At 41.8% G+C, this 24,959-nt stretch overlaps 1 protein-coding gene across 1 annotated transcript in view; it reads left to right on the forward strand.

Annotated features, from left to right (window-relative positions):
* Nucleotides 1-101: 101 nt before the first annotated feature.
* The window catches only part of SUPT6H (SPT6 homolog, histone chaperone and transcription elongation factor), a 78,871-nt gene continuing 54,013 nt past the window's right edge, over nucleotides 102-24,959 (forward strand). Inside the window, exons 1-6 of the mRNA XM_089693624.1 lie at nucleotides 102-245; nucleotides 21,176-21,308; nucleotides 23,001-23,165; nucleotides 23,248-23,318; nucleotides 23,442-23,634; nucleotides 24,507-24,591. Of these exons, the coding sequence (XP_089549750.1) occupies nucleotides 21,203-21,308; nucleotides 23,001-23,165; nucleotides 23,248-23,318; nucleotides 23,442-23,634; nucleotides 24,507-24,591 (620 nt within the window). The 5' untranslated portion in view covers nucleotides 102-245; nucleotides 21,176-21,202. The remainder of the gene's footprint in view (nucleotides 246-21,175; nucleotides 21,309-23,000; nucleotides 23,166-23,247; nucleotides 23,319-23,441; nucleotides 23,635-24,506; nucleotides 24,592-24,959) is intronic.

Raw genomic sequence — 24,959 nt, forward strand, 5'->3', positions numbered from 1 at the left:
ATGCAGGGCGCATGCTCCAAAGGAGCGTAGACGATAGTGCTTCTAGGGTAGCCACGCCTTTGCGCATACGTTGTGGAAACTCCGGCCAGTGGTCAGGTGGGGGGCGCTTGCGCAGTACGGGGGAAGTGACGTCTACTGGGTACCTCAGTCTTCTCCCTTCCGCTAGTATTTGGAAGTGGGGCCCTCCGTTTTTATTCGGCTGTACACAAGATCCGAGCGAAGGAGCAGACGCCTGAGCAGCTGAGGTGAGTCCCTCTTCTCCTGTACTGCCCCGCTTCCTCTTCCTGAGATGTGAGACTCGGGGCCAGAGAACGGTGTTATGTTCTGCTGGTGAGGCCCGGACACAGCAGTACGGCTCAGGCTCTGACTGGCGAATAGACGCCCATGGGGCTCCCCTGCTCTTATGGGAAGCTCATTCGGTCATCTCCTTCTCTGGTAAGGGTGAAGGAGGGAACGTCTCTCTGCGGATCGGCACACACGTCTCAGTGAGGCTGGCATTCAGTTCATGTGTTTCTGAGAGCACGACTAAAGCTGGGACGGATTTTACCGTCATTTGGTAGACCGGAACCTCACCTTAAGAGGAAACCTCCGCTGATCCTTCCCCTCCTTTTGTACATTAGGGCCCCCCTTTTTTTTTTTTAGGGAGCTGGTACCAGATCTGGCAGGTACCCATTCTAACGTCCGCTGGAATCACCTTCCCCATTGTCCCTGTTCACAACCTCCTGGGGTGGACTGACAGCTCATGGGGCCCCTGTCTCCTTGCCCACACTCAAAAAAGCCTATGAAAAAGGTACCAGGGGCATCTCATGGGGCCCCCTACTGACCCCGGGCCCTCGGGCAGTGCCCGAGTTTCCAAATGGTCAGTCCGCCCCTAGATGCATCACAGGTCCCAAGAGGCGACGGGTCCATTCACAGAGCCCAGCGTATGGCTCACACATGTGTAGTGGAAAGCCAGCCATGGAAGTGCAAGGAGTCACAGCTGGCTTCTTACATTAAACATGGTGGCACCAGGGGCCCATAGACCATCAAAGAACCAGCCCAGCTGAGGACAGTTCTGGATTCCCGGACTGGCAATTGTATTTATATTGAAAGTCAGCATTTGTAGCTGCTGACTTGTTTCCCGGGGGGGGGGGAAGATTCTCATTAACTTCAGAAAATGTCCCAGCGGTAGTACCGCCCCCATATACCTACCTTGAGTCCTCTCTTGAGCCAGCACTGTGCTCATCCTCAGTGGCACTGGTCTTTGTTCTTCTTCTCAAAGGACACAGAGGCAGCAGCAGGAGCCGTTGGCTGCCCCTGTAAAGCGGAACATCACCCTCTCAATCAACACTAACTATGTTTAATCCTTATCCAGCTAGCAATAGTAAATAGGAAGGTATATTAAACTTTTTTTTTTTTTCATTTCTTCAGTTACTTCCTGGTTCCATGCCTAGGCAAATTGTCATACATTCCAGGAGTCTTCAGGAAAGGAGGGAGGGTTCTTAACTCAGCCTATCCCTGAGCTGAGGGCAGATGGATTCTAGGAAGTACATGAATCTGCCCTCAAGCAAGATGGCCATTGCCAGAAATGCCATGGGGTGTTTTTCTAAATATTTTCTCAGCAAAGTAAAGCATGGAGCCATGGATGGATAGCAGAGTTCGCTTTGAATAATAAAAATATATTAAATCGCCTTTTTAGTTTGTGGTTTTCAGATGCAGTTCCACATTAAGGGCTTCCAGCGGATGCGTGAAATGCGTAAAGGCTGAGCTGTTTATGTTGGGGTCTTTTTGGTCACTTGGTCATTTAAGTGCATCTTATAGTTTTTATGCATTGAAGTTTAATAAACATACTACACTATGCATCTTCTATCTTCTGGGCTTTCTTAATTGTTTATATTCGGTGAATGAGAAACATTAGGGATTCCTAAGAGAAGATTGTCTGAAGGTCTTTGAGAGTTTGGATCCAAGTTTGAGCTTTGTATTCTGAATTAACTATATTGGTCTGGTGAGTGCATCATTTATCCACACGTGGCAGAGCTCAATGGATTCTAAAGGAGCAATTGGCACTCTTTTTTTAATGGACAGTGATTGGGAACTCACATTGATTTCTGGACTTTATGGCTACATGTGCATTTTTATTTATGATATGTTTATGGAGTTATTTATTGTGAATCACTTCATATTCCACAAGGCCAGCACCTTCCTTTTGTTTAGTTTTCAGTTTGTCAGTGTACCGAAATCTTCTAGTACATTTAACACTCCCCTCTCCCAGTTTAATAGTGCTGCTGTCCTCTGTGTTCCTTCATCCAGAGTGGAGGCACTCTAATACAACAAGTGTGTTAGTGGCCAGATCACCAGGTGAAATAGGAGGGAAAAGGCCTAAAATATAACTAATGCAGCCACCACATCTTATGATTGTTAAGCTGCAATATATTACATTTTTGGTTTGGGGTTTAATACCGCTTTAAAGTGATTATAAAGGCTTGTTTTTTGTTAAGAAAAAATAACAAACATGTCATACTTACCTGCTCTACAATGGTTTTGCACAGAACAGCCTGGATCCTCCTCTTCTCGGGTCCCCCGCTGGCGCTCCTGGCCACTCCCTCCTGTCGAGTGCCCCCACAGCAAGAAGCTTGCAGTGGGGGCACCTGCTGCTCCATGTGTCCATTCACACACAGAGCCCCGGCTCGCCACCCCCCCCCCTTTTCTCATTGGCTCACTGGTTATGATTGATAGCAGTGGGAGCCAATGGCTCCCACTTCTGTCTTAGTCAATGAGAAGAGGGAATGTTACTATAAAAAGTGTAAATAGCAGTGTTATTTTAAAGAGTGCACATTTTATTTAGTAATTTGTCCTGTTTAAAATGACACTAAAATTATAATTCTGGTACAAAGCATTGCAGAGTTATTTTGTGTGTTATAAAGTGGGCTTTTTTTTCTATATTGCGGTTTTTGGTTTTTTTTTAATATGAAATTTCTAAATATATGTTAACCATTTCCCAACTGCTCTAGAGCAGAAATACTGCTACAGGGCGGCATGGGTGCGCAAAATCACATATATATATGATTTTGCATTTCCGGGTAGGGGGGGCGCGCGCCTACCCACCATTTGGTCTCGGCCGGTGATTACCGAGGATCTCCGTCAGGGAGAACTGTTTTGTTTATTAACAGTTCTCCTCTCTGTCAACTCAGGCACAGCACAGCTATCCAAAGCAATGTGCTTACAGTGAAGAACACAGACACCACCCCATAGTATAAAACACCCAGCACACAGTTAACCCTTTGATTGCCCCTCATGTTAACCCCTTCCTGCCCAGTGCCATTAGTAGTGTCAGTGCTTTTTTTTTTTAGCACTGATCACTGTATTGGTGTCACTGGGGATGTCCGCGACACCAAGTCAGTTCCCCGCAGTGTCAGAATGTCCGATGCAGTCCTGCTATAACTCACTGATCGCCACCATTACTAGTAAAAATAAAAACCTCAGTATATATACTACCATTTGTAAATGCTATAGCTTTCACGTAAACCAATTAATTTATACATTTTGGGATATTTTTTTTAGCAAAGACATGTAGCAGAATACATTTTGGCAAAAATATCTTTTTTTTTTTTCTTAAAATTGTCGGCCTTTTTTTCTTGCACGCAAAATAAAGAATACCACTGAAGGGAAGCTCAATTCTTTGGAAAAAAAGTATGTACATTTCATTTGGGTGCAGTGTTTCATGACCATGCAATTGTCAGTTAAAGTAACACAGCACTGTAATGCAAAAAATGGCCTGGTCAGGAAGGGGGGTAAATCCTCAGGAGGGCAAGTGGTTAAAGGTTTAAAAATATTAATGAACAAAATAAACAAATACAAAAAAGTTTTAATATGATTAGTTAATAAAAATAGAAATAAATAAAATCATCATAAAACTAATATTGAATGGAGAAGAATGAGTTAAAAAAACAAAAGCTGTTTTTTTTAACTTGTGAGTTTGCTTTAAAGTGGAGTTCCAGCTGAAAAAAAAGCAGCTACAAAAACTGTAGCTGCTGACTTTTAACCACTAGCCTACAGTGCACTTATACCCCCTTCCTGCCCAGGCCAGTTTCCAGCTTTCAGTGCTGTTGCACTTTGACAATTGCATGGTCATGCAACACTGTACCCATATGAAATTTTTATCTTTTTTTTTTGTGACAGACAGAGCTTTATTTTGGTGGTATTTAATCACCTCTGGGTTTTTTTTCTCTTAAACAAACCAAAAACCACTGAAAATTTTGAAAAAAAATGTTTTTCTTAGTTTTTGTTCTAAAATTTTGTAAATTGGTGATTTTTCTCCTTCACTGATGTGCGCTAATGAGGCTGCAGTGATGGGCACTGATAGGTGGCACTGATAAGGAGGCACTGGTAGGTGGTACTGATGGGCATTGACAGACATCACTGATGGGCATTGAAAGGCAGCACTCATATATGGCACTGACTGGCACTGTTAGGTGGCGCTGATAGGCGGCACTGATTGGCAGCACTGATAGGCGGCACTGACTGGCATTGATGGGTGACACTGAAAGGCAGCTCAGATGGGCACTGATATATGGCATTGATGTGCACTGGTAGGCACTGAAATGTGGCATTGATGTGACACTGATGGGCACTGACAGGTGGCATGGATGAGCACTGACAGCTAGCACTGATGGACACTGACAGGTGGCACTGCTGGGGCTACACAGATCATCAGGGCACACTGATCATCAGTGCCCTGATGATCTGTGTACATGTCCCCTCCGAGGAATGCTGATTACCGGCTCTCCTCTCCTCACGACCTGTCTGCGTGACAGCTCGTGGGGAGAGAAATGCCGATAACCGGCATTTCCCTATTTACATGCGATCAGCTGTGATTGGACACAGCTGATCACATGACTGAGCCGACATCTTCGGCTCTTTCTGTTGATCGGTAATCCGTTGTGTCAGAGGGACACAGCGCACCGCCGATCGCCGCGCTGTGCGCTCCTGGAGCTGCGCATGCACGGTTAGAATGGGAGGACGCCATATGACGTCCTCCCAGAATGAGACAACTACCTTGCGCCCGTCATTGTCCTATATGGCGGGTGGGAGGCGGTTAAAATACAGCCACTTACTTGTCCCCCAGTTCAGCGGTGTCCTCACCATGGCTGGTTTCACCGGCCGTCTTCTCTCCCTGGCGCCGGCATCTTTAGAGTGGGCACCCGGCTGTGCCAGCTTGCGGTTTCACGGCTGGGTGCCCACTGCACATGCGCGACAATTGATGCACTTTGTGAATGGCCACGTAGTCTTCTGGGACCTGTCACGTGTCCCAGAAGACTACCGGGAGGGAGGGACAACTTCCGCTTTCGATTGCATAAGCGATCACATCGGAAGTGGGAGCAGGTACCTGTCAAATTTGGTTACCCGTTTCCCAAAGTTGCCAATTCTTAATGGGGAGCGGTGGACAAAGCATTAAAACGGAACTTCCCCTTTTGGATGGAGCTCTGCTTTAACTGACTTCATCTACAGATTGAATTTCATCCTTTTGATCTATAGATGAATAAACAGATACAAAATGAAACATTGTTTCCTTTGAGCAATGATGTTGATAAAATTTGCCAGACTGCTTTTCTGTGACAGCTCCAACTATCAGAACTTTCTCTGTGTACTGGGCAATGTTGCTTTGATTAATCAGAACTGCATTGCCCAGTGCCGTGACAGGGGAGATCCAGGCAGCAGAGCAGAAGGACTGCACTTGTTACAAGCACCCTGTGATGACATTTTTATGGGCGTGTCTACGTCCAGAGTCTGCACCACCTACTTTCAGGTGGAGTTGTACCAAAATAATAATATTCACGTTACCCGTCAGTGGTCCTAATTTTATGATTGTTGTGTGTGTATGTGTATATATATATTATTATTTTTTTTTTTTTTTATGTTCAGTTAAAGTAAAATTAAAATGCTGTTCGGACACATCCAGGAGCTAAGGAATATACTTGGCAAGTAATGTTCAGGACTTACCAGCAACAATTCTAACCTTGCCAACATTTTGTTTCTTTGTTATTGTTTTGCGACTCAGCAGGCAGGCTGGTTATTAAATGAGATGATATTGGCAAGTCTATGAGTGAGTAAGCAGCTGGACCGAAGTGGACCACACATCTGTGAAGCTTAGTGGGCTGTACTTTGTACAAGTGATACCCTTGTTGTTAAAAACAAATAAAAAGCACCTCTGCAATTTAATTTGTAGCTAGTGTACTTCAAAACTCTGTTGTTGATTATCTTTACTGGCTAGAAGGAGCATATCGTCTACAGGAGCTGGACAAAATTATGGAAACACCAGGTTACAGAACAAAAATCATTACCTAATATGGTGTTGCACAGCATTTGGCATCCAAGACAGTCTAAATTCTTCTGGAAATTGACAAATCGAAGTCTTGGATGGTGGATAATGGAATCTGACACCACTCTTCATACAAATAATGTTTCCAGAGGCGGAAAACGAGCAAGAAACTTGTTCTCCAAATTTTGACCATAGTGGCACTATGATATTGAGATTTGGGGACTGTGGTGCCTAGGGAAGGTGCAAGACTTTGTCTGCAGGCTCGTCAAACCATGATTTGACAACATCAGCTGTGTGAATCGGAGCATTATAGTCTTGGAAAATGTCTGTCTTTGGGAAACCATGTCTGCACCATGGGGTGCACATGATCAGCTAAAATGGGTAGGTAGCCATTGGCAGTGACTCTACCTTTCAAGGTGATGATGGGGCCTACAGAATACCAAGATATGGCTGCCCAAACCATGATTGTGCCGCCACCATGCATTACCATTGGCACAAAACAGTCCTGTTCATAAGCTTAGGATGATGTTCACCACATGTAAGCACGTCCAGTGGTTGGGAACAGTGTGAAGCTCGATTCATCGAACCATATTACAGTCTTCCATTGATCAATAGTCCACGATTTAAGGGTGTTGCACCACTCTTCTGAGCATTAATATCGGTCACTAGTGCTTTGGCAATTGCAGCTCGCCCGTGAATGTTTTGCTTATGGAGTTCCCTCCACACAGTTTTTTGTGGACACGGCTTTGGAAGACTGAGATTGAGCTCTGCAGTCACTTTTGCAGCAGTTGTTTTTTTATTCCGGGTCACAATTCTACACAATGTCCTTTTTGTCTCTTTCGGTCAGCTGAGTATATCAGCTACGCTTGTGCTTATCAGGCGACGGTTTCCCAGAAACTGTATGTCGTCATAACCTTTGATACTGTACCCCGCGACACCGCAAATAGGCCATTTTGGTCACAGAAGCACCAGCTAAGTGTGCTCCAACAACTTGCCCTCTTTAAAGCTCAGTAAGCTCTGACATAACTCCTTTACCAGCAGCGTATATGCGGTGAATGACGAAATTGAGGCTGCCCACCTCTTAGCTAGGTGTCTCATTGCACAGCGGAAGCAAAAGAATGTCACATCACTTCCACTTTCAAACATGTCGTCACTTTCACACCTGCAAATCAGGTAGTGTTTCCATGTTTTAGTCCAACCCCTGTAGATTGTGCCTTTTTCCCTGGATGTGTGCCCTTTTTTTTTTGGTAGTGTGGTCATTCTCATTTACTGTGGTACATTTTACTTCAAAAGCCCAATGCCTACCCTCTCAACCTTCATAGCAAGCCATAGCATTTACCTAGAAATCTGCAACAAGTGTACACCAACATAGTTCATTGCTGTGAACTGAAACAATAAGGTATAAGGTAATTTGCCTTGTCTGTGCGTCAGGACTGCATTGGACAGTAGAATAGAAAGGCTTATTCCCCTTACGTTTTGCAGGAAAATCTTCATTTACCCATGAAATGAGTGGACTTGTCATTCTAGATGTTCAGTAGTAATGCACTTTGCTGGTAGTTTTAGTTTGCATAGTTTCTTTGCTGCCCTTATTTGACCTGCAGTATAGAAAATGGTGTGCTTGGCCATTTGAATATGAAGACAGATATAAAAGACCCTAATTTGTTCCACTTATGTATTCTTTACAATACTTGTATTTGTTTTGAGAAGTGCGTCTTTGTTCTAGCCTCCTTTAGTTCTCTGCTCATCAGGAAGTGGAAAAGGCTTCTAAGCCTTACCCACTTCATCCAAAACTAGAAACAAATTAGGTTATTGGTGTACTTTAACCGCTTCCCGTCTGGTGACGTACTGGTACGTTGTTGGATTGGAAGGGTGATATCTCGATCATAGCTGCAGATACAACAGTGATTGAGATCATTTTTAGGGGCCTGCAATTCCTTTCAATGTTAAAGCGGAGTTCCACCCAAAAGTTCAAGCTCCACTTGTTTGCCTCCTCTCCCCTTCCACTGCCATATTTGGAACCTTTTGGGGGTACCCGCTCCCTCTTCTGGCGAAGTGAGCCGGAAGTTCGACACCACCCCACCTTTACTCCCGCTGCCTCCTGGGAACCTTCACAGGTCCCAGACAGCCAGACCAATCAGGATGCACAGCGCGACTCTCTCATGCACAGTGGGCACCCGGCTGTGAAGCTGCAAACTGTCACAGCCTGGTGCCCACAGTTGAGGTACCGGGGAGAGTATAAGGAGAGAATGGATAGCGCGGGTGAGCACGTCACTGGACCCTGGGACAGGTGAGTGTGTGTTTATTAAAAGTCAGCAGCTACAGTTTTTGTAGTTGCTGACTTGTTATAAACATAAAAACGTCTGGTACTCCACTTTAAAGTAATCCTAGTGGCCAAGGAGCTGCTGGATTACTTTTGCAGGCAGCGGAAAGGGTCCCACCTCCCTCACGCTCCTGCCTCCTCTCCCTTGCAATTGGGGAGCCCAGTAAGGATGCATTTGACAGCATCTGGTTCCTGGGACGCAATGAGGTTTTCGTCATTTCCAGCTTTAGTCTCATGTATACAAGCTGTTACCGACTTGATCTGGCATCTGATCAAGCGGATTTTAGTTTAATCAGATGCTTTGGAGGTCAGAGGAGAGATATGGGGTGTAATAGACCCCAGATCTCTCCATGAAGAGGACCTGTCATGGCCCATGCTGTTGCAAGGGATATTGTTACTTCCTTCCGATTTAGCAATAAAAGAGGAAAAAATGTAAAGATACAGTGTACACAATTTTTAACTAAAGAACAATAAAAAAAAAAATGAAAGCGCCCTGTGCTGATGCTGAAATGTAAATGCAGACTTGGGTCCCGTATACATATGTAACCGGCTATCGTACTACACGTGTTGGGTATCACCATGAATGTCAGAGAGGGAAATAGTTTTAGCTCCAGACCTCCTCTGTGACTTTAAACTTGTAACTTATATAGGCTTTTAAAGCTTCGCCTATGGAGATTTTTATGCATCATAGTGTTGTGCTGCTCTACAGAAAGACACAATTTTAAAGTGTGACATGTTTGGTATATATTGTCTCGGCATAACATTATCTTTTATACTTTAACAAATGATTGGGTATTGTGTTTTTGTGCATTAAAGGGGAAGTATAGCCAAAGCTGTTCGTTCTGCACTCCTGTGAACCGTTTTCAGCTGTCAGCAGGCTAACATCACAGAGCTGGTCCTGGCTGGGGAAGGATCGTGATGATATGGACAGGATCCACCCAGGAGCCTGGACCGGCACCTGGCTCAGCCTCTCAGTGAGCCGCTGAGAGCCTGAGCCAGCCGCTCACACTCCCTCCACAGCTCCGTATTACAATGAATGCTGGTGCCGCAAAAGGATTTAGGACTTCTTTACCCGCATTTCTGTGGGTAGGGCAGGCCATTGAATCGTGTCGCACTGTGGTGAACCTAGCCTCATTGTAAACAAACAGTGAGAGGGAAACAGGATACAGAAACTATATCTGGTTTAGAAAGAGGAACAGAAACATTAAGTATTATGTTAGTAGTTAAACATAGAAATCTGGCATGTTAAATCAGCGTTTTTCAACCACTGTGCCGCGGCACACTAGTGTGCCGTGAGATATTGTCTGGTGTGCCGTGGGAAAAATTCCAATTTCATCTGTAACATGTGGCTTCGGCTCACAAATAGACCAATCATTAGAATCTAATGATTCAGTGGTCGGCAAGCCGCGGCTCGCGAGCCACATGCGGCTCTTTACCCAGTCTAATGCGGCTCTTCTGTGTGCCGGGCGCCTGCTCCCCTCCCTCCTCTCGGTCGGCCGCTCCCCTGCCTCCTCTCGGTTGGCAGCCCCAAAAGTCCGCGCGGACCTTTTAATCCGGCTTGCGGATGTGGCTGTCAGGATGTGTGTAGGCGGGGCAGCGTGCCGAACGTGAGGGGAGGGGAGCTAGGCTCCTCTCACAGTCCGCCCTGAAGACCCGAACGGCGCGGGAAGACAGCGAGAGGAACGCAAAAGGTAAGTGAATTGACACGGGGGACTTGGCTTACTAGAAGGGGGGGGGGGGAATAGTACTGTGGGGGATGAAATACTATATGAGGGATGAATTACTTTATGAGGGATGAAATACTATATGGGGGGATGAAATACTATATGGGGGATGAATTACTATATCAGGGATGAATTACTATATGAGGGATGAAATACTATATGGGGGGATGAAATACTATATGGGGGGATGAAATACTATATGGAGGGATGAATTACTATATGAGGGATGAAATACTATATGGGGGGATGAAATACTATATGAGGGATGAAATACTATATGGGGGATGAATTACTATATGAGGGATGAATTACTGTATGAGGGATGAAATACTATATGGGGGGATGAAATACTATATGAGGGATGAAATACTATATGAGGGGATGAAATACTATATGGGGGGATGAAATACTATATGGGGGATGAAATACTATATGAGGGATGAAATACTATATGAGGGATGAAATACTATATGAGGGATGAATTACTATATGAGGGATGAAATACTATATGGGGGGATGAAATACTATATGGGGGGATGAAATACTATATGGGGGGATGAAATACTATATGAGGGATGAATTACTATGGGGGATGAATTACTATATGGAGGATGAATTACTATATGGGGGATTAATTACTATGCTTACTATGGGGGAATATTACTATACTTACTATGGATGACACATACACATCATTCATCTACTCTTGGTCCGGCCCCCGGGTCCAATTATAAAATACTTTATTATTTCATAATAAAGTAATTATAAAATAATTTCTTTGTGTTTGATTCCTATTCAAGAGAATTACTTTATATATAGTCAATATAGGCACAGAGGTAAATTTTTTTAACATTTTCTAATGGTGGTGTGCCTCGTGATTTTTTTCATGAAAAAAGTGTGCCTTTGCACAAAAAAGGTTGAAAAACACTGTGTTAAATCATGTGAGAATTACTTTACAAATACCAAAACAAATAGTTTGTTAAAGGTCTGGGATTAATCATTGAGATTAGTTGAACGTTGACTCTCAGGCTGCAACGAAATACTATTTTCAAAATAAATTATTTGGCAAATTATTGTTTTGATTAATCGGATAAAAATGCAAGTGTGGTGTATAATTTAGTTGAAGCAATACTAAAGGTTAATTTTTTTTTTTTAAAATAACAAATGGGGTTTTATAGCCCCACCTACAGGAGTAGGACACTGGGCAGAAAAAAAAGACTGTGCACCTCCTATGGGAAGTCCCATCTGGGCATAAAACCTCCTCTCTACTATAGGTCTCCAGTTTCTCAGAAAGTTGCCTTCTTAGTCGCTATTACTTTTGCTCGGCAGGTGTCAGTATTGGTAGCTTTGTCCTTCTAGCGTCTTTTTATTGGATTTTGCATAAGGATCAAGTGGTGCCTCGGCTGTCCCCTTCTTTTCTGTCAAAGGTAGTGTTGGATAATCGATTGTCTGAGGACTTTGTCCTTCCTTGTGTTCTTGTCTGGCACATTCTGAGAAGGTGGCCTGCAGTCCCTGGAGGTGGTTAGCTTGCTTCGAGTGTACCTCTCTGTGCTGTCCGCCTTCCAGAGGTTCGCTTCTCTCATTGTGCTCATGGATGGTCCAGAGGAAGGCATGGCGGCCTCTGTTACCACTATTGCCCTTGTTGATCAGCAGGCGGTTGTGTAGCTGTACACCTTTTTATGGAGGGAACATCCCTTTCTCATAGTGGCTGGTGCTCCCTGGGTGTTCTGACATCTGGTTCTCAATTTTGCAAGGCAGCAAACTGGTTGTCTGTGCACTTGTTTACTGACTTTAAATTTATTGGTGTGTTGGCATCCTCAGATGCTCATTTTGGCTGCACTGTTTTGCAGTCTACTATTTAGGACTCTCGGGCACCCCTTCAGGAGGGGGTTTGCTGTGTAGTCATGTTGACCTGGGTTCTCTCCTTTAGTTGGTTTGCCCACCCCTCGTTGTGGCACTGCTTGGGGACATCCCTATTGGCCATGAATAATGGAGAGGCTGTATCCGTCAATGAACGTAAAAGGAAACAGGATTTTTTGTTACTCGCCCTAATATCCCTTTCTCTGATTTCATTCACGGGCACAGCACCCACCCCTTAGTGTTTTCTCCTTTAACACTGCTTGTGACTGACTGCAGGCCTATAGCAGAAAAGGGGCTTTATGCCCAGATGGGACTGAACATAGGAGGTGTCAAGTCTTCTTTTTTTTTCTGCCTAGTGTCCTACTCCTGTAGGTGGGGCTATAAAACCCTATTTGGTCAAGAATAATGAAGAGAGGCTGTGTCCGTCAATGAACTCAGAGAAAAGGATTTTACAGTGAGTAACAAAAAATCGAATTATTCTTGAATATCTGTATGTAGTTGTAAATATAAATAACCATATATATGGTTAGGGAACAAAATATCTAATCCACTCTGAGAATTAGACAGAAGATATGTATATACTATTAGAGGTTGAATCTGTAACATATCATCAGACTTGTATCAAAATTTGTAGTGAAAGCAAATTGAAAATGCTGTTTTGCAGATTTTAAGGCAGGACTGTAATATAAATATTATGCAGGGCAAACTCCTTTGTCATATTGTCCTAGGCAGGTAGCTTGATACAATTTACCTGCGCCTGCTATCCCTAAGACATTGAGCGGCAGTAGCATGCTTTCTGTATCATCAAAGAATAATTGGTGAGCGCAAGACAAAAAAGGAAAAAGTAAAGCAGCTAGCACAACGTGGCAAACCCTCTGTCTCCAACAAAACACTATAATATCAATGTGCAGCACTAATAAAAATGTGTGTTATAATCAATGATGACCAGTGTGATTGTAAAAGAGAAAGGAAACATCATAAATAAGAAATGGAGAATAGTGAATACTCCAATGAAGAAACAATGGACGGTATAACAAACGAAGATAATTAAGTCCTCTAAATATCATAATAGTCCCAAAAATAGTTATGTGATCAAATCAACAAAATGTAGTGACTTCTGTGACTTGCACCTCCACCATAATGCACTCACCAGAAGTAAGTAGCAAGCAAGCAAGCCCAGAGCGGAATGACACTAAGGGGTGTTCTTGCTTGTTCCTCCTGCCGGTGAATCAGTTCTTGGTGGGATCTCTCCAGAAGCCATTGATACACCAAATGAACAATCAAAGTAGAGTAGCCAAGTCTCCATCTCCAGCCCACGGTGAACCAAGGAAAGGGATTCCTCCTAGAGGGCAAGCTCATAGACCGAGCCAGGAGACAATATCATATAGTGTAGTATGTTTTATAAAAAAAAGATAGCAACCACGTGGAGCATAAAATCATCAATGGATAAAAATCACTTACAAAGATGGCCTCCGGACCATCACGTGGACACGGCGGCGTGACGTCACTACTTAGGATCCTCCCTGATGCGTTTTGTGCGCACGCATGTTCTCAAAGGGATCCACCTAGGACAGGGGTCGGCAATCTGCGGCTCTCCAGCTGTTGTGCAACTACATTTCCCATGAGGCACTGCAAAACTGACAGTAGGTAGAAGCGACAAACACAGTCCCGTCTGTCAATAAAAAAAACAAAAAACAAAACTGTCTGTCTGCACTTTTCAACAAACCAACTTTAGTTCCACTTTAACTGTCTGTTCATTGATGTAAATGTGTTAGGCTCCATGCCCTCTAGCGTTTTTTTAAGTTAAAAAAATGATGGATAAAAACTGCTGGTAATAGCATTTTTTAATAGCGTTTAGGAGCGTTGGTGTTTTATTAGCATTTTTATAGAACATGTCAGAAAAACGAAAAAAAAAAAAGCTATTAGTAGCGTTTTAGGAGAATTCAGTGGGGTTTTTTTTTCTGCCGGAAAAACTCTCCAAAACCATTTTTTTTGCTCCTAAACACCAGAGCTTAAAAAAGCTACTATCCTAAAACAGTGTACATGGACTCATAGGATAACACTAATTAGCTTCTAGGAACAAAAACTAAATGCTAATAGCTTCTAGGAGCTTAAAAAAACGCTAGTGTGCTTGGAGCCTTAGTGTTAATAAACTGAGAAAGATCAGGCAAGAAGTACAAATCTTTTGACAAGTACAACATTTTTCCTTATTTATATACTTTTATATTTAAAAGTTCCCCCTTGCTCATATTAGAGCAGTGAACAGGGAAGAGACATGGAAAGCAATTTTATTAGAACAAGAGTGGTCCCGGGATACAAATGTTATCCTGGTATTTTTAGAAAACAAAATTATTTCCTACACTTCCCTCAAATTAAATGAAAAACAATTCTGCTTATTTGCTGCTGTGCACTGTCATGTGTTCCTACTTCACATGCTAAAAATAAAACCCCCATAAATGTTAATGTCCTCTAATATATCACATGTGTATGCTTGCTATTTAAATATGTCCATTTATATTTATATAGTCTCAGAGTATAATCATAATTCTATAGTATGCAAAATAATCCCAAATAAACTGCTCACGTGTGTACAATCCTGCGTATGCATATTTGTTTTTATGCAATATTACCTCCGTGTATGCCCACACCAATCACTCCACCTACTCACCTCCACAAATTGATCTGTCGTAGAAATTAGCCATACAGCGCTTTGCCCTTTAATTTGGGCTATATCTCTTCTCAGCTTCCTCCCAGATGTATAGGCTGTTTCCTCATCCCTGGACAAACCATGGGACTTCACTCACACCTATCCACTCATCCTTTGACAATATCCCTCAGAATTTTAAAGACCATAAAGCTACGTTCACACTAGCGCTGTGTGCAGGCGGCAGAGAGGCGTTTGGGAAGCGTTTTTACCGCTTCCCAAACGCCTCTGCCAATTCTGCACATTACAGCACATGGTGCTGTTCTAACGGGAGCGTTTGCGTCACGTCGCGGCAAAACAGACGCCTCTGGACGAGTCAGGAGGAGTTGAAGCCTCCTATTCTAGTCTATGGTGCCGCTCCGCAAACGCCGGCCGGGCGACGTGGTTGCGGGGCATTTGCGGAGCGGTAACACCACTCAAACTGCATTATAGGTGTTTGGGGGGCGTTATTAACGCTCGGCAAACAGCTAGCAACCGCCGCTAAACCGCGCATGCGGCGTTTGCGGAGCGTCAAAAAACGCCGGACCAACGCTTGCCAAACGCTATAGGGGCGTTTGGCAAGCGTTGGCAAAACAGCCAAATGTGAACGAGCCCTAATAGTGCAGTGTTTTTAACCTTCCAAAACTTTATTGGCCCCAGAAATCTTATAAGCCATAGAAATCAGGGTGGATAAAAATCAATGATTTTTTTAAAAAAAATCAAAAAAATCGGATTTTTTTTATTTAAATAGGATTTTTTTTATTTAAATCGGATTTTTTTAAATAAAATGCTTTTTGAGGAAAATATATTACCATCCAAAGGTTATTCCATCATGAAATAAAGATTAGTTTTTTAATTATGTAGAATAAGGCTGTATATGTTTAATTGTTTTGGTAAATAAATTCCATGAATCCATTCACAATGTCATGCTCTTCCAGAGGTTTTTGTAAGATTATTGGGCAGTTTCTCTGACTACAAGATATTATCACAGATGCTTGGTTTACTTTTGCAGTTCTTAAAACTGAATTTGACTCAGCGGAGATCACATGCCTCTTCTTCACAGCAAAAATGTTATAACATGAAGAGAGTTAAGAAAAAGACCTTCATCCTAACTTCTACAAACCTATGAATACAGAATCAACCCCTTCAGTGCTAAGTTTCAAGAAGTTCAGTGAATAGAATAGAAACAATATTTTTCTGATTGTTTGGAGTGGAATAGATCTGCACAAGAAGAAAGTGAAACTAAGTGTGAGGAGGAAGGGGCTGACAGTCTAAGTTTCTTAAAATATATATATTTTGTTTAGCCAAATTAGTTACCAAACATGGATGTTTGTTTAAGCAAATAACATATGCTGGAATGTTATTGTTTCAGTTGAATAAATCTATTTAAATTGTTATTATTAAGGTAATGATTATTTTTCTCCTTCCTAAGTACAACAGAAAAGTTGTCCAAATATGAATGATTAACCTATTAAACTGGGGATAAAAAAACTAATATGAAAAGTTGTTATTCTAAAAATCTTCATCTACTTGCATATTAAAGTTATACCAGCAAGAATGAGTCTTTATGTAGAAAACTAGGATTTAAATCAAGCCTTACTGACTAGTGATTTAAATCAGTTTGATTTAAATCAAATCCACCCTGATAGAAATACACTCACACAGTAAAATACCCAATAATCCTGTGCACTGGAAACAATAGCCACCCTAAAACATCATTGCCCCCTTAGGAGGTAAATGCAACATCACATCCACAATAGAAATCCTCTAACCTCCATTTTCCCAGTGTGGGTATATGTTACCTTTGAGGAATTCTGAAGCAAAAAGGGTTATGGAATACTTGTTTCTCTATCCCCACATATCTTCTAACATTCTGCTAAAACTTTATAACAGTACTGCTTGGACCTTGAAGAAGGGGACACTCCCCGAAAGCTTGTCCTCAAAATTGTATGTTAGTGCAAATAAAAAAGTATCATGGACAGTACTGAATTGTTTCTGTTGCAAGTGCACTAATACGGCTACAATCGCCTCAAGCAGAATACTTGTAGAGAACGTAAACAGAATTCAAAATCAAGGCAGCTGCTGCACAGTTTGCAGAGACCATTTCCTTTGCCCATCTTGCCCACCTACAGCCATCCAATCACTTTTACGGTAGTGAGAAGGGCCCACCTGCAGGACATCCTTGGACCCTGTATGTGGCCAGAGTAGTTGGTTACAGAGACGATCGAGATCAATGAACCTGGAAGTAGCAATGATTTTCTCACTTCCTTGAGACATTTGGATCCGTACACCTGCTCCTGCCTGCGTATCAAATTTTCACATGTGACTGTGTTCATGCAGCCCCTGTTTCTTCATCTACTTCTTGTCTTGGAAATTCGCTTTAACGAATTTCTCCTTACCGTGAGTACTCGCAGTTGGATGCGCAGAAATCCCCCATAAAGCTGTGCGAATCTCGCTTACCACGACTGCAGCTAAACTACACGATTCCTGCCCATCCAAATGGGTTAGCTCTGTTGAAATGTGGGGGGTGGAGCTCCGTTACCCTAGAATGATCACACGACACTCTAAGGCTGCTGTTGGAATTCACATAAGGGCTGGCTTCAGACTCAGCCCCCGGTTTTATTACAAGCAGACACGCCCCCCACATGAATAAAGTCAATCCCCTCCCACCGAACAATGCAATGGGGAGTGCCTATACACAGGATGTACATTCCGATTGGAGCATAGCCTTTCCTATTATCTATCACTGGTCCTCCCCCATGAGCCCTCTGAGGTCAGCAGACTTCCTCCCCTTCCCCCCATGAGCCCTCTATGGAGAGCATATTTCCCAGCTCCTAGCAGTATGTTCATTCTCTGTACAAGCATCCCCTAGGAACATCAGTCTGTACCTGGATGGGCCCGATACGATCTTTATTAAAACACATCCATCCAAGATACAGTTCAGGTCGGTAATGGGTTGTAAGATATGCATAAGCCTACACGCGGAGTTCGTACCGCTTGGCCCCTTGCGTTATGAAGTCCATGTGGTACTATGCTGCTGATATGTGGATACAGGCCCGCGGTCTACTGCCAGCGGCATTCGCATCGAATGCCGCGGTGGTATACACGCCGGTCTATAAGCGCAGATCCGCCATCTCATCCATTACCGAGCTGAGTACTGTAATACATACATTGTACATGCGCATGGCCCAATTGCAGCCTTCAGAGCTTTAATTAAGCCACACGAGAGACATATGAATAACAAGAATATATGACACATTTAAAGTTCGACCAACAATACAAAATTTCCATGACATTCTATAGGCTGTCTGTGGGCAGCTCAGAGGTGGATGTAACCACAGCAAAAAAAAAAAAAAAAGCAGATCAACGTGCAGGATGGGTCTCGTTGCTTTTCTGAATGATCCCTAAATCTACACTTTGTGCTGCAAACCCATCATGCTGTGGATTTTCATTGATCTGAGCCTTCTGGGCAAAGCTTTATTTGCAGGCACTAAACCACAAGGTGCAGGGGATGTTGATATTTAGTGTCTGGTTCTCCTACTGCACAGTTGGTAAATCTGCAAAAGGTAAAAGAAGATTTTTAGTGATTCACACGATTACTGTAGCTGCTGAGCTTTAACCACTTGCCGTTTACCCCCCTCAATGACCAAGACTTTTTTCGCTATTCGACACTGCACTGTTTCAACTGGTAATTGCACGGTCATGGAATGCTGTACCCAAAATTTACGTCCTTTTTTTCACACAAATAGAGCTTTCTTTTGGTGGTATTTGATCACCTGTGCGCTTTTAATTTTTTGCGCTATAAACAAAGACCAAAAAAAATTGGGAAAAAAAAAACTTTTTACTTTCTGCTATAAAAAATATATAGTAAACTCAAAGTTAGTCATAAATTTAGGCCAAAATGTATTCTGCTACATGTTTTTGGTAAAAAGAAGTCCCAATAAGTGTATATTGATTGCTTTGTGTGAAAGTTATAGCGTCTACAAACTATGGTATAGATAATGGAATTTACACAGCTTTTACTTTCTGCCTATCAAATTTCTTGAAGTGCTAAAATACCAGGACAGTACAAACACCCCCAAATGATCCCTTTTCGGAAAGTAGTCACACTAGGCTATCTGCTGAGAGGCATATTGAGTCCATGGAAGATGTATTTTTTCCAACACGTTTTTGGAAATTACAAAAACTTTTTTTTTTTTACACAAAGTTGTCACTTAAATTATATATTGCTCACAAAAGCCATGAGAATATGTGGAATTACACACCAAAATACATTCTGCTACTTCTGTCGAGTATGGGGATACCACATGTGTGAGACTTTTTGGGAGCCTAGCCACATACAGGAGCCTGAAATCCAGTGACAACTTTAAAAGCCCTAAAGGTGCGTAACACCCCACGGAATTTAAAAAGAGGCATGGTGAGTGTTTTGCAGATATCATTTTTTTCTCACAAGGTTTTGAAATACAAAAAAAGAAAAAATATGTTTTTGTTTTCTTTCTTTTTCCAAAAACTTGTGGCAACAAACAAGATCTGCAAAATACTCACAATGCTTCTTATCAAATTCCTTAGGGTGTCTACTTTCTATGCTATGTGGCATTTCAGGGCCTCCGAAACTGTGATAGGTAGTTTGGAAGTGTAATGAGGAAATAAAGGCCTTTAAAAGCCTGAAGGTGCTTATTGGATTTTGGGGTCCTGTACTTGGCTAGACTGCCAAAACATCTCTCACATGTGGTACCCCCATACTCAGGAGAAGTAGCAGAATGTATTTTGGGGAGTAATTCCACATATACCCATGACATGTGTGAGCAATAAATTATTTAAGTGACAATTTTGTGTAAAATTTAAAAAAAAAATTTCATTTTTCAAAAACTTGTGGTAAAAAAATAAATTCTTCTATTCAACATGCCTCTCAGCAAATAGTTTGGGGTATCTACTTTCCAAAAAGGGGTAATTTTGGGGGGTGGGGGCATTTTATGCAAAGCATTAGTTTATGCCACACATCACTCACTCCTCTAACCATCTGAGGACACTTTTTGTTCACATGAACAAAATCTGTATTTTTGCTAGGAAATTACTTTGAACCCCCAAACATTATATATTTTTTAAAGCAGACACCCTAGTGAATAAAATGGTGGGTGCTGCAATTTGTCACATAGCACTCAAGCAGCGATTTTTCAAACGCAAATTTTTTAAAAAAATACACTTTTTTTACTTTTAATGCAGAAAAACACAACACATTGGCCAATTATTTGGTAACTTATAAAAGATAATGGTATGCCGAGTAAATAGATACCAAACATGACATGCTTTAAAACTGCGCATGCCCCATGCAATGGTGACAAACTGCATACATTTTTAATATCTATAGGCAATGCTTTAAAAGCCTTTACAAGCTATCATTTTAGGTTTACAGAGGAGGTCTAGTGTTAGAATTACTGCTCTTGATCTGACGTTCGTGGTGATACCTGCAACTGCTGTTTACATACTGGCACGGGGTCAACGCTCGCACACGCAGGTGCAACTGCTGTTTACATACTGGCACGAGGTCAACGCTCGCACACGCAGGTGCGCAGGGGGTGAGGGTACTTTTTTTTTTATAAGTAATTTTGATTTTTTTAAAATTATTTTTACACTGTCCCTTTTTCATTTTTTTATTTTTTGATCACTTTTGATGCTATTACAGGGAAATCTCTGCCGGAAAAAGTTTGGTATGCCCACCATTAGAATGTGGGCATACCTGTGTAACTGTCAACACAGAACAGGAATCGATCATCCTACTTAGGCCGGATATTACTGGCCTAAATCGGATGATTGATTCCTCGGGGATCAAATCAGGGCACCCGTTTGGGTACAACATTGCATTACCAGTTAAAGTAGCACAGTGTGGTATAGAAAAAAAATTGTCATGAAAGGGCTAAAACTTTCCACAGCTGTAGTGGTTAAAATTACGGTAGCTGTAGTAATTGGCGTATCTACAGAAGGAAACAGAAATGACCTGTTGCTGCAGTTTCAATCTCTTTACCTTATCCTGTCCCCCTTCCTTGATCTTCTTTTCTATGATCCTCTCACTTTGACAGAAAGAGGATGCACAAGATGGAGCAGAGACACAGACAAGACACGAGTCTATTGTGACCACTATTAGCCCATCTTTCTCTTCTCTGTAGATACAATTGTACTATCATCTGTTAATAGTTTGTGTTCAACTACCTTACATAGTGTCAACAAATAAACATGTAACCTCTCATTTCTGAAGGGTGGCCATTATACTGTAAGTCATACTTTTGTTTCAGAAATCAAAGCTACTGAAATAAACAAACATGTCTGATTTTGTGGAGAGTGAAGCAGAGGAGTCTGAGGAAGAGTACAATGAGGATGGTGAAGTGGTACAGAGGACTACCAAGAAGTTTGTAGAAGATGATGATGGTAAGTTTAAGTACGAAGACAAAAATTTACTCATGAACCAGGTACTGTTGGTAGTGGATGCAGGTTGTTGAAATTTCTAATATTGGACAGGTCAATTGCTTCTTGTTAGATAATTTTCAGTTTTGTGTAGATGTGTTATGGGATAAATGTTGTGTCCCAGGAGATGGGGACCACAGAATCTCTGAGCAGTGACATGGAATATCATTAGAAATCGAACGACAAAGGAAAGAGCACCTTTGAAATTGGGTTATATAAACCTGCAGTGTAATGTATGCATAGAACACCTTTCCTTGTTTCCTCTTCCCCTTCCTAATAAACATGCACCTATGTTTCAATTTTCGAATGTCAGAATACAATAGCTGACAAGGGCGATCCCTTCATCCTGTTTCATGTGGATGAAAAAAATCTAAGATTTTTTTTTTCCTGTTATGCCTATCCTTAAGGGTGTATTTTTAAAATGTTTGCTTAGCTCTTTGTGTTATGAATCCATATATACATTTGTTCTGTGTAAATGGGGCAAAAACAAATGTTGGCTATTTTCTCTCCAGGTCAAATGTTCTTCATTCAAACAGAGTGAATACTAATTTGCTATGATTGTCAGCTCCATAATGCAGTATTTTCCTGATTCACTCTATGAAGAATAATGTTCAGCCTGGAGAAAAAATAGCCTAAAAATGTGTTTTTACCGCTTTTCATACAGAATATACATGCAGTTTCACAGGGTGAAAACAGGGCTCTGGAATTTTTCTACACCCCTTTGTATGTTATGCAGATTATCATCAGGTGAAAATAATGGGAGAAAGCTTGGAAAAAAAAAATGAATGCTGCTTTCCAGTTCTTGCAAAAGATGCCTGCAATATATTTCCCTTTTTTTTTTTTTTGAGGCGTAGTTAGGGGTTGAGTGCTGAACCTCCAGACTGTGTCAAAGCTCAATTAGAGTGGGTGTGGACACAGCAAAGAGGTGAGGAATGATTTAATTGTGTACTATTATTATTATTATTATACAGTATTTATATAGCGCCAAAAGGTTTGCTCAGCGCTGTACATTATAGTGGGGGACAGTACACGAGACAGTACAGTAACAAAACAATACACGAGAGCTTCGAGGGCCCTGCTCTTTCGAGTTTACAATCCAGGAGGGTTTAATTCTCCAGGACTACAAACAAGAAGTGCAATCTGACTTTATACTGTACCCTAATAGGATGAATATGGTTAGCTTGATGTAAGCAAGCAAATCAGTATGTATTATGATGTTTAGGCTATTGTCGATGGCATCAACATGGGGTCAGTTTGAGATGCCTCTGAGATCATTTAGAAATTGTTTAGTGCATTTGACCTGCTTATGAACTGCAATTGACCTGCTTCAAGTAGGTTTAGCATTTCTGTTGACTGGTATAGGAACGCAAAACCTGTTTTAAACAAACAGTAGCCTATCAATGCAGGTCCAAAATGTTTTAAAAACCTGAAGTGGTTTATACTCTCATGGATTCTCATGCAGCATTTGTTTAGGATTGTCATTGGATTGATTGATATACAGCCACAGAGTCACTGGAAGAGACGTTACAAACTTGCAGATGAATTATTGCTGTGTGGTATACTCATAAGTACAAAATAAGCAATTGCCTTTAGGTCAACTAAATAGTAATTTTTATTGCAGTTACATTTGTTTCCCTACAAATTTTCTTTTATTAGATGAAGAAGAGGAGGAGGAAAACCCAGAGGACCAAGATGAACAAGGAAATTTGAAAGGTTTTATTAATGATGATGATGACGAAGAGGAGGAAGAAGAGGAGGAGGAGGACAGAAGTGGTTCTGAAGGATCAGAGGATGAAGTTGGTCACAAGGCAAAAAAACGCTGTAAGTTGTTAATCTGAAACATTGAAGGCATCATTTATAGTTAAATTGTAGCTAATATCACATTCTACCTGTGAACTTGCAGCATTCGATGACAGACTGGAAGATGATGATTTTGATCTTATTGAAGAAAACTTGGGTGTTAAAGTCAAACGGGTAGGTAACACATAAAGCATGTTATATACTTGGATATCTTTTTTTCTTTTTTTTTTTTTAATCAGATATAAGCAGTCAGTTTGTATATAAGAACTGTACTTACATGGCTCTTTACTAACACAGCAAAAGTTCAGACGTGTGCGAAAGATGTCTGATGATGAGGATGAGGAGGAAGATGCAGGAAAGGAGGAGCATGAGAAAGAAGCCATTGCTGAGGAAATATTTCAAGATGGAGATGACGAGGATAGGCATGAATCTGCTGACCAGCCAATTGTAGATGGTGAAGGAGAGGAAGAGGACGACGATGAAGAGTCTGGTAGGGCTTTAAAAAAAATCAATTGTCTAATGGTAATGAGTTAAAAAGTAAAATTTGTGCTTAATACTATGTTTAAAAATGTTTCTTATGCTATACATAGGCCTAACCTGTGTGAAAAAGCTGTGTATACTTACCTATTTTTAGTGCACTGATATGATCTGCAGCTTCGGCTCCCTGTGTCCGTCAGCAGCTATTGCCGGGGAGAGGAAGGAGCACCAACGACAGCTGGTACATGGGAGCCTGTACTTGAAATCATGGCTCCCGAAATTCCCAGCTGTTGTCATGCACTCCCTCCTCTCCACTGTAGCCAACGCTCACTGGCACAGAGGATCATATTGACTGGAATGGGCTAAACGTAGTGAAGTATACAGATTTTTTTTCATACAGGGTAGGCAGCATAGGTAGTAGGAGGGTAAAACATAGATTATTGATGGGCAGGAATTTAAGGGCTCATTCAGACGAGCACTGAGACCCGTCCACATTGCTGAGCTGATTTTGCAGCGCCTGCATCCACCTCGAAGCTGTGCAAAGGAAGCCCATAGAGGTGGATGCAGACACAGCAGCTGCACAGACACAGTTGCATGTCAAAATATGATATGCGGGCAGGAGCGAGTACACAAATCTGAGCACAGTGTGTGTTCAGATCTGTGCACCTCTTCTTGCCTGCATGTCAAATTTTAATATTTGACTGTGTGAGCAGCTGCTGTGTCTGCCTTCACCTCTATAGGGCTGTCTGCTTACAACCCTGAGGTTTATGCAGATTCAGCAAAAGCAGCTCAGTACGGAGGACTGGTCTTAGTGCCTATCCGAATGAGCCCTAAAGCAAAAGTGTAACAAAGAGCAAACTTAATATGTCCTTTGCTGCTTTGCAGACATTGACGACTTTATTGTTGATGATGATGGGCAACCAATAAAAAAACCTAAATGGAGAAAGAAGCTTCCAGGATATACGGATGCGTAAGTTATGACACTATAATCTATAATGTTATGAAAAGATAACTTAAGATTGCTTATCCATAGTACTCAGTTAAAGCATAGCTTAACCCACTGGTTTAGCTGTTTCCCAGAAGAAAGCTCAAATTAGAAAGGTTCAGCTGATGTTATTAAAGCATTATTAAACACACAACCAAACATGCAATATATTGCAGCTTATCAATCCTTAGATGTGGTGGCTGCTTTAGTATTCTTACTTTTTTTTAGTCTTTTATCCTCTGTTTTCACCTAGTGATCTGGCCAGTAACACACTTTCTCTATTACTGTGGATGAAAGAGCACAAGGGCACCTTTGGATAGCAGCATTATTGGTTTGGGGGGATGGTAGTGTTA

Source organism: Staurois parvus, unplaced genomic scaffold (assembly GCF_062004578.1).
Source record: "Staurois parvus isolate SC_StPar_1 unplaced genomic scaffold, SC_StPar_1.0 ptg000635l, whole genome shotgun sequence".
NCBI lineage: Eukaryota > Metazoa > Chordata > Amphibia > Anura > Ranidae > Staurois > Staurois parvus.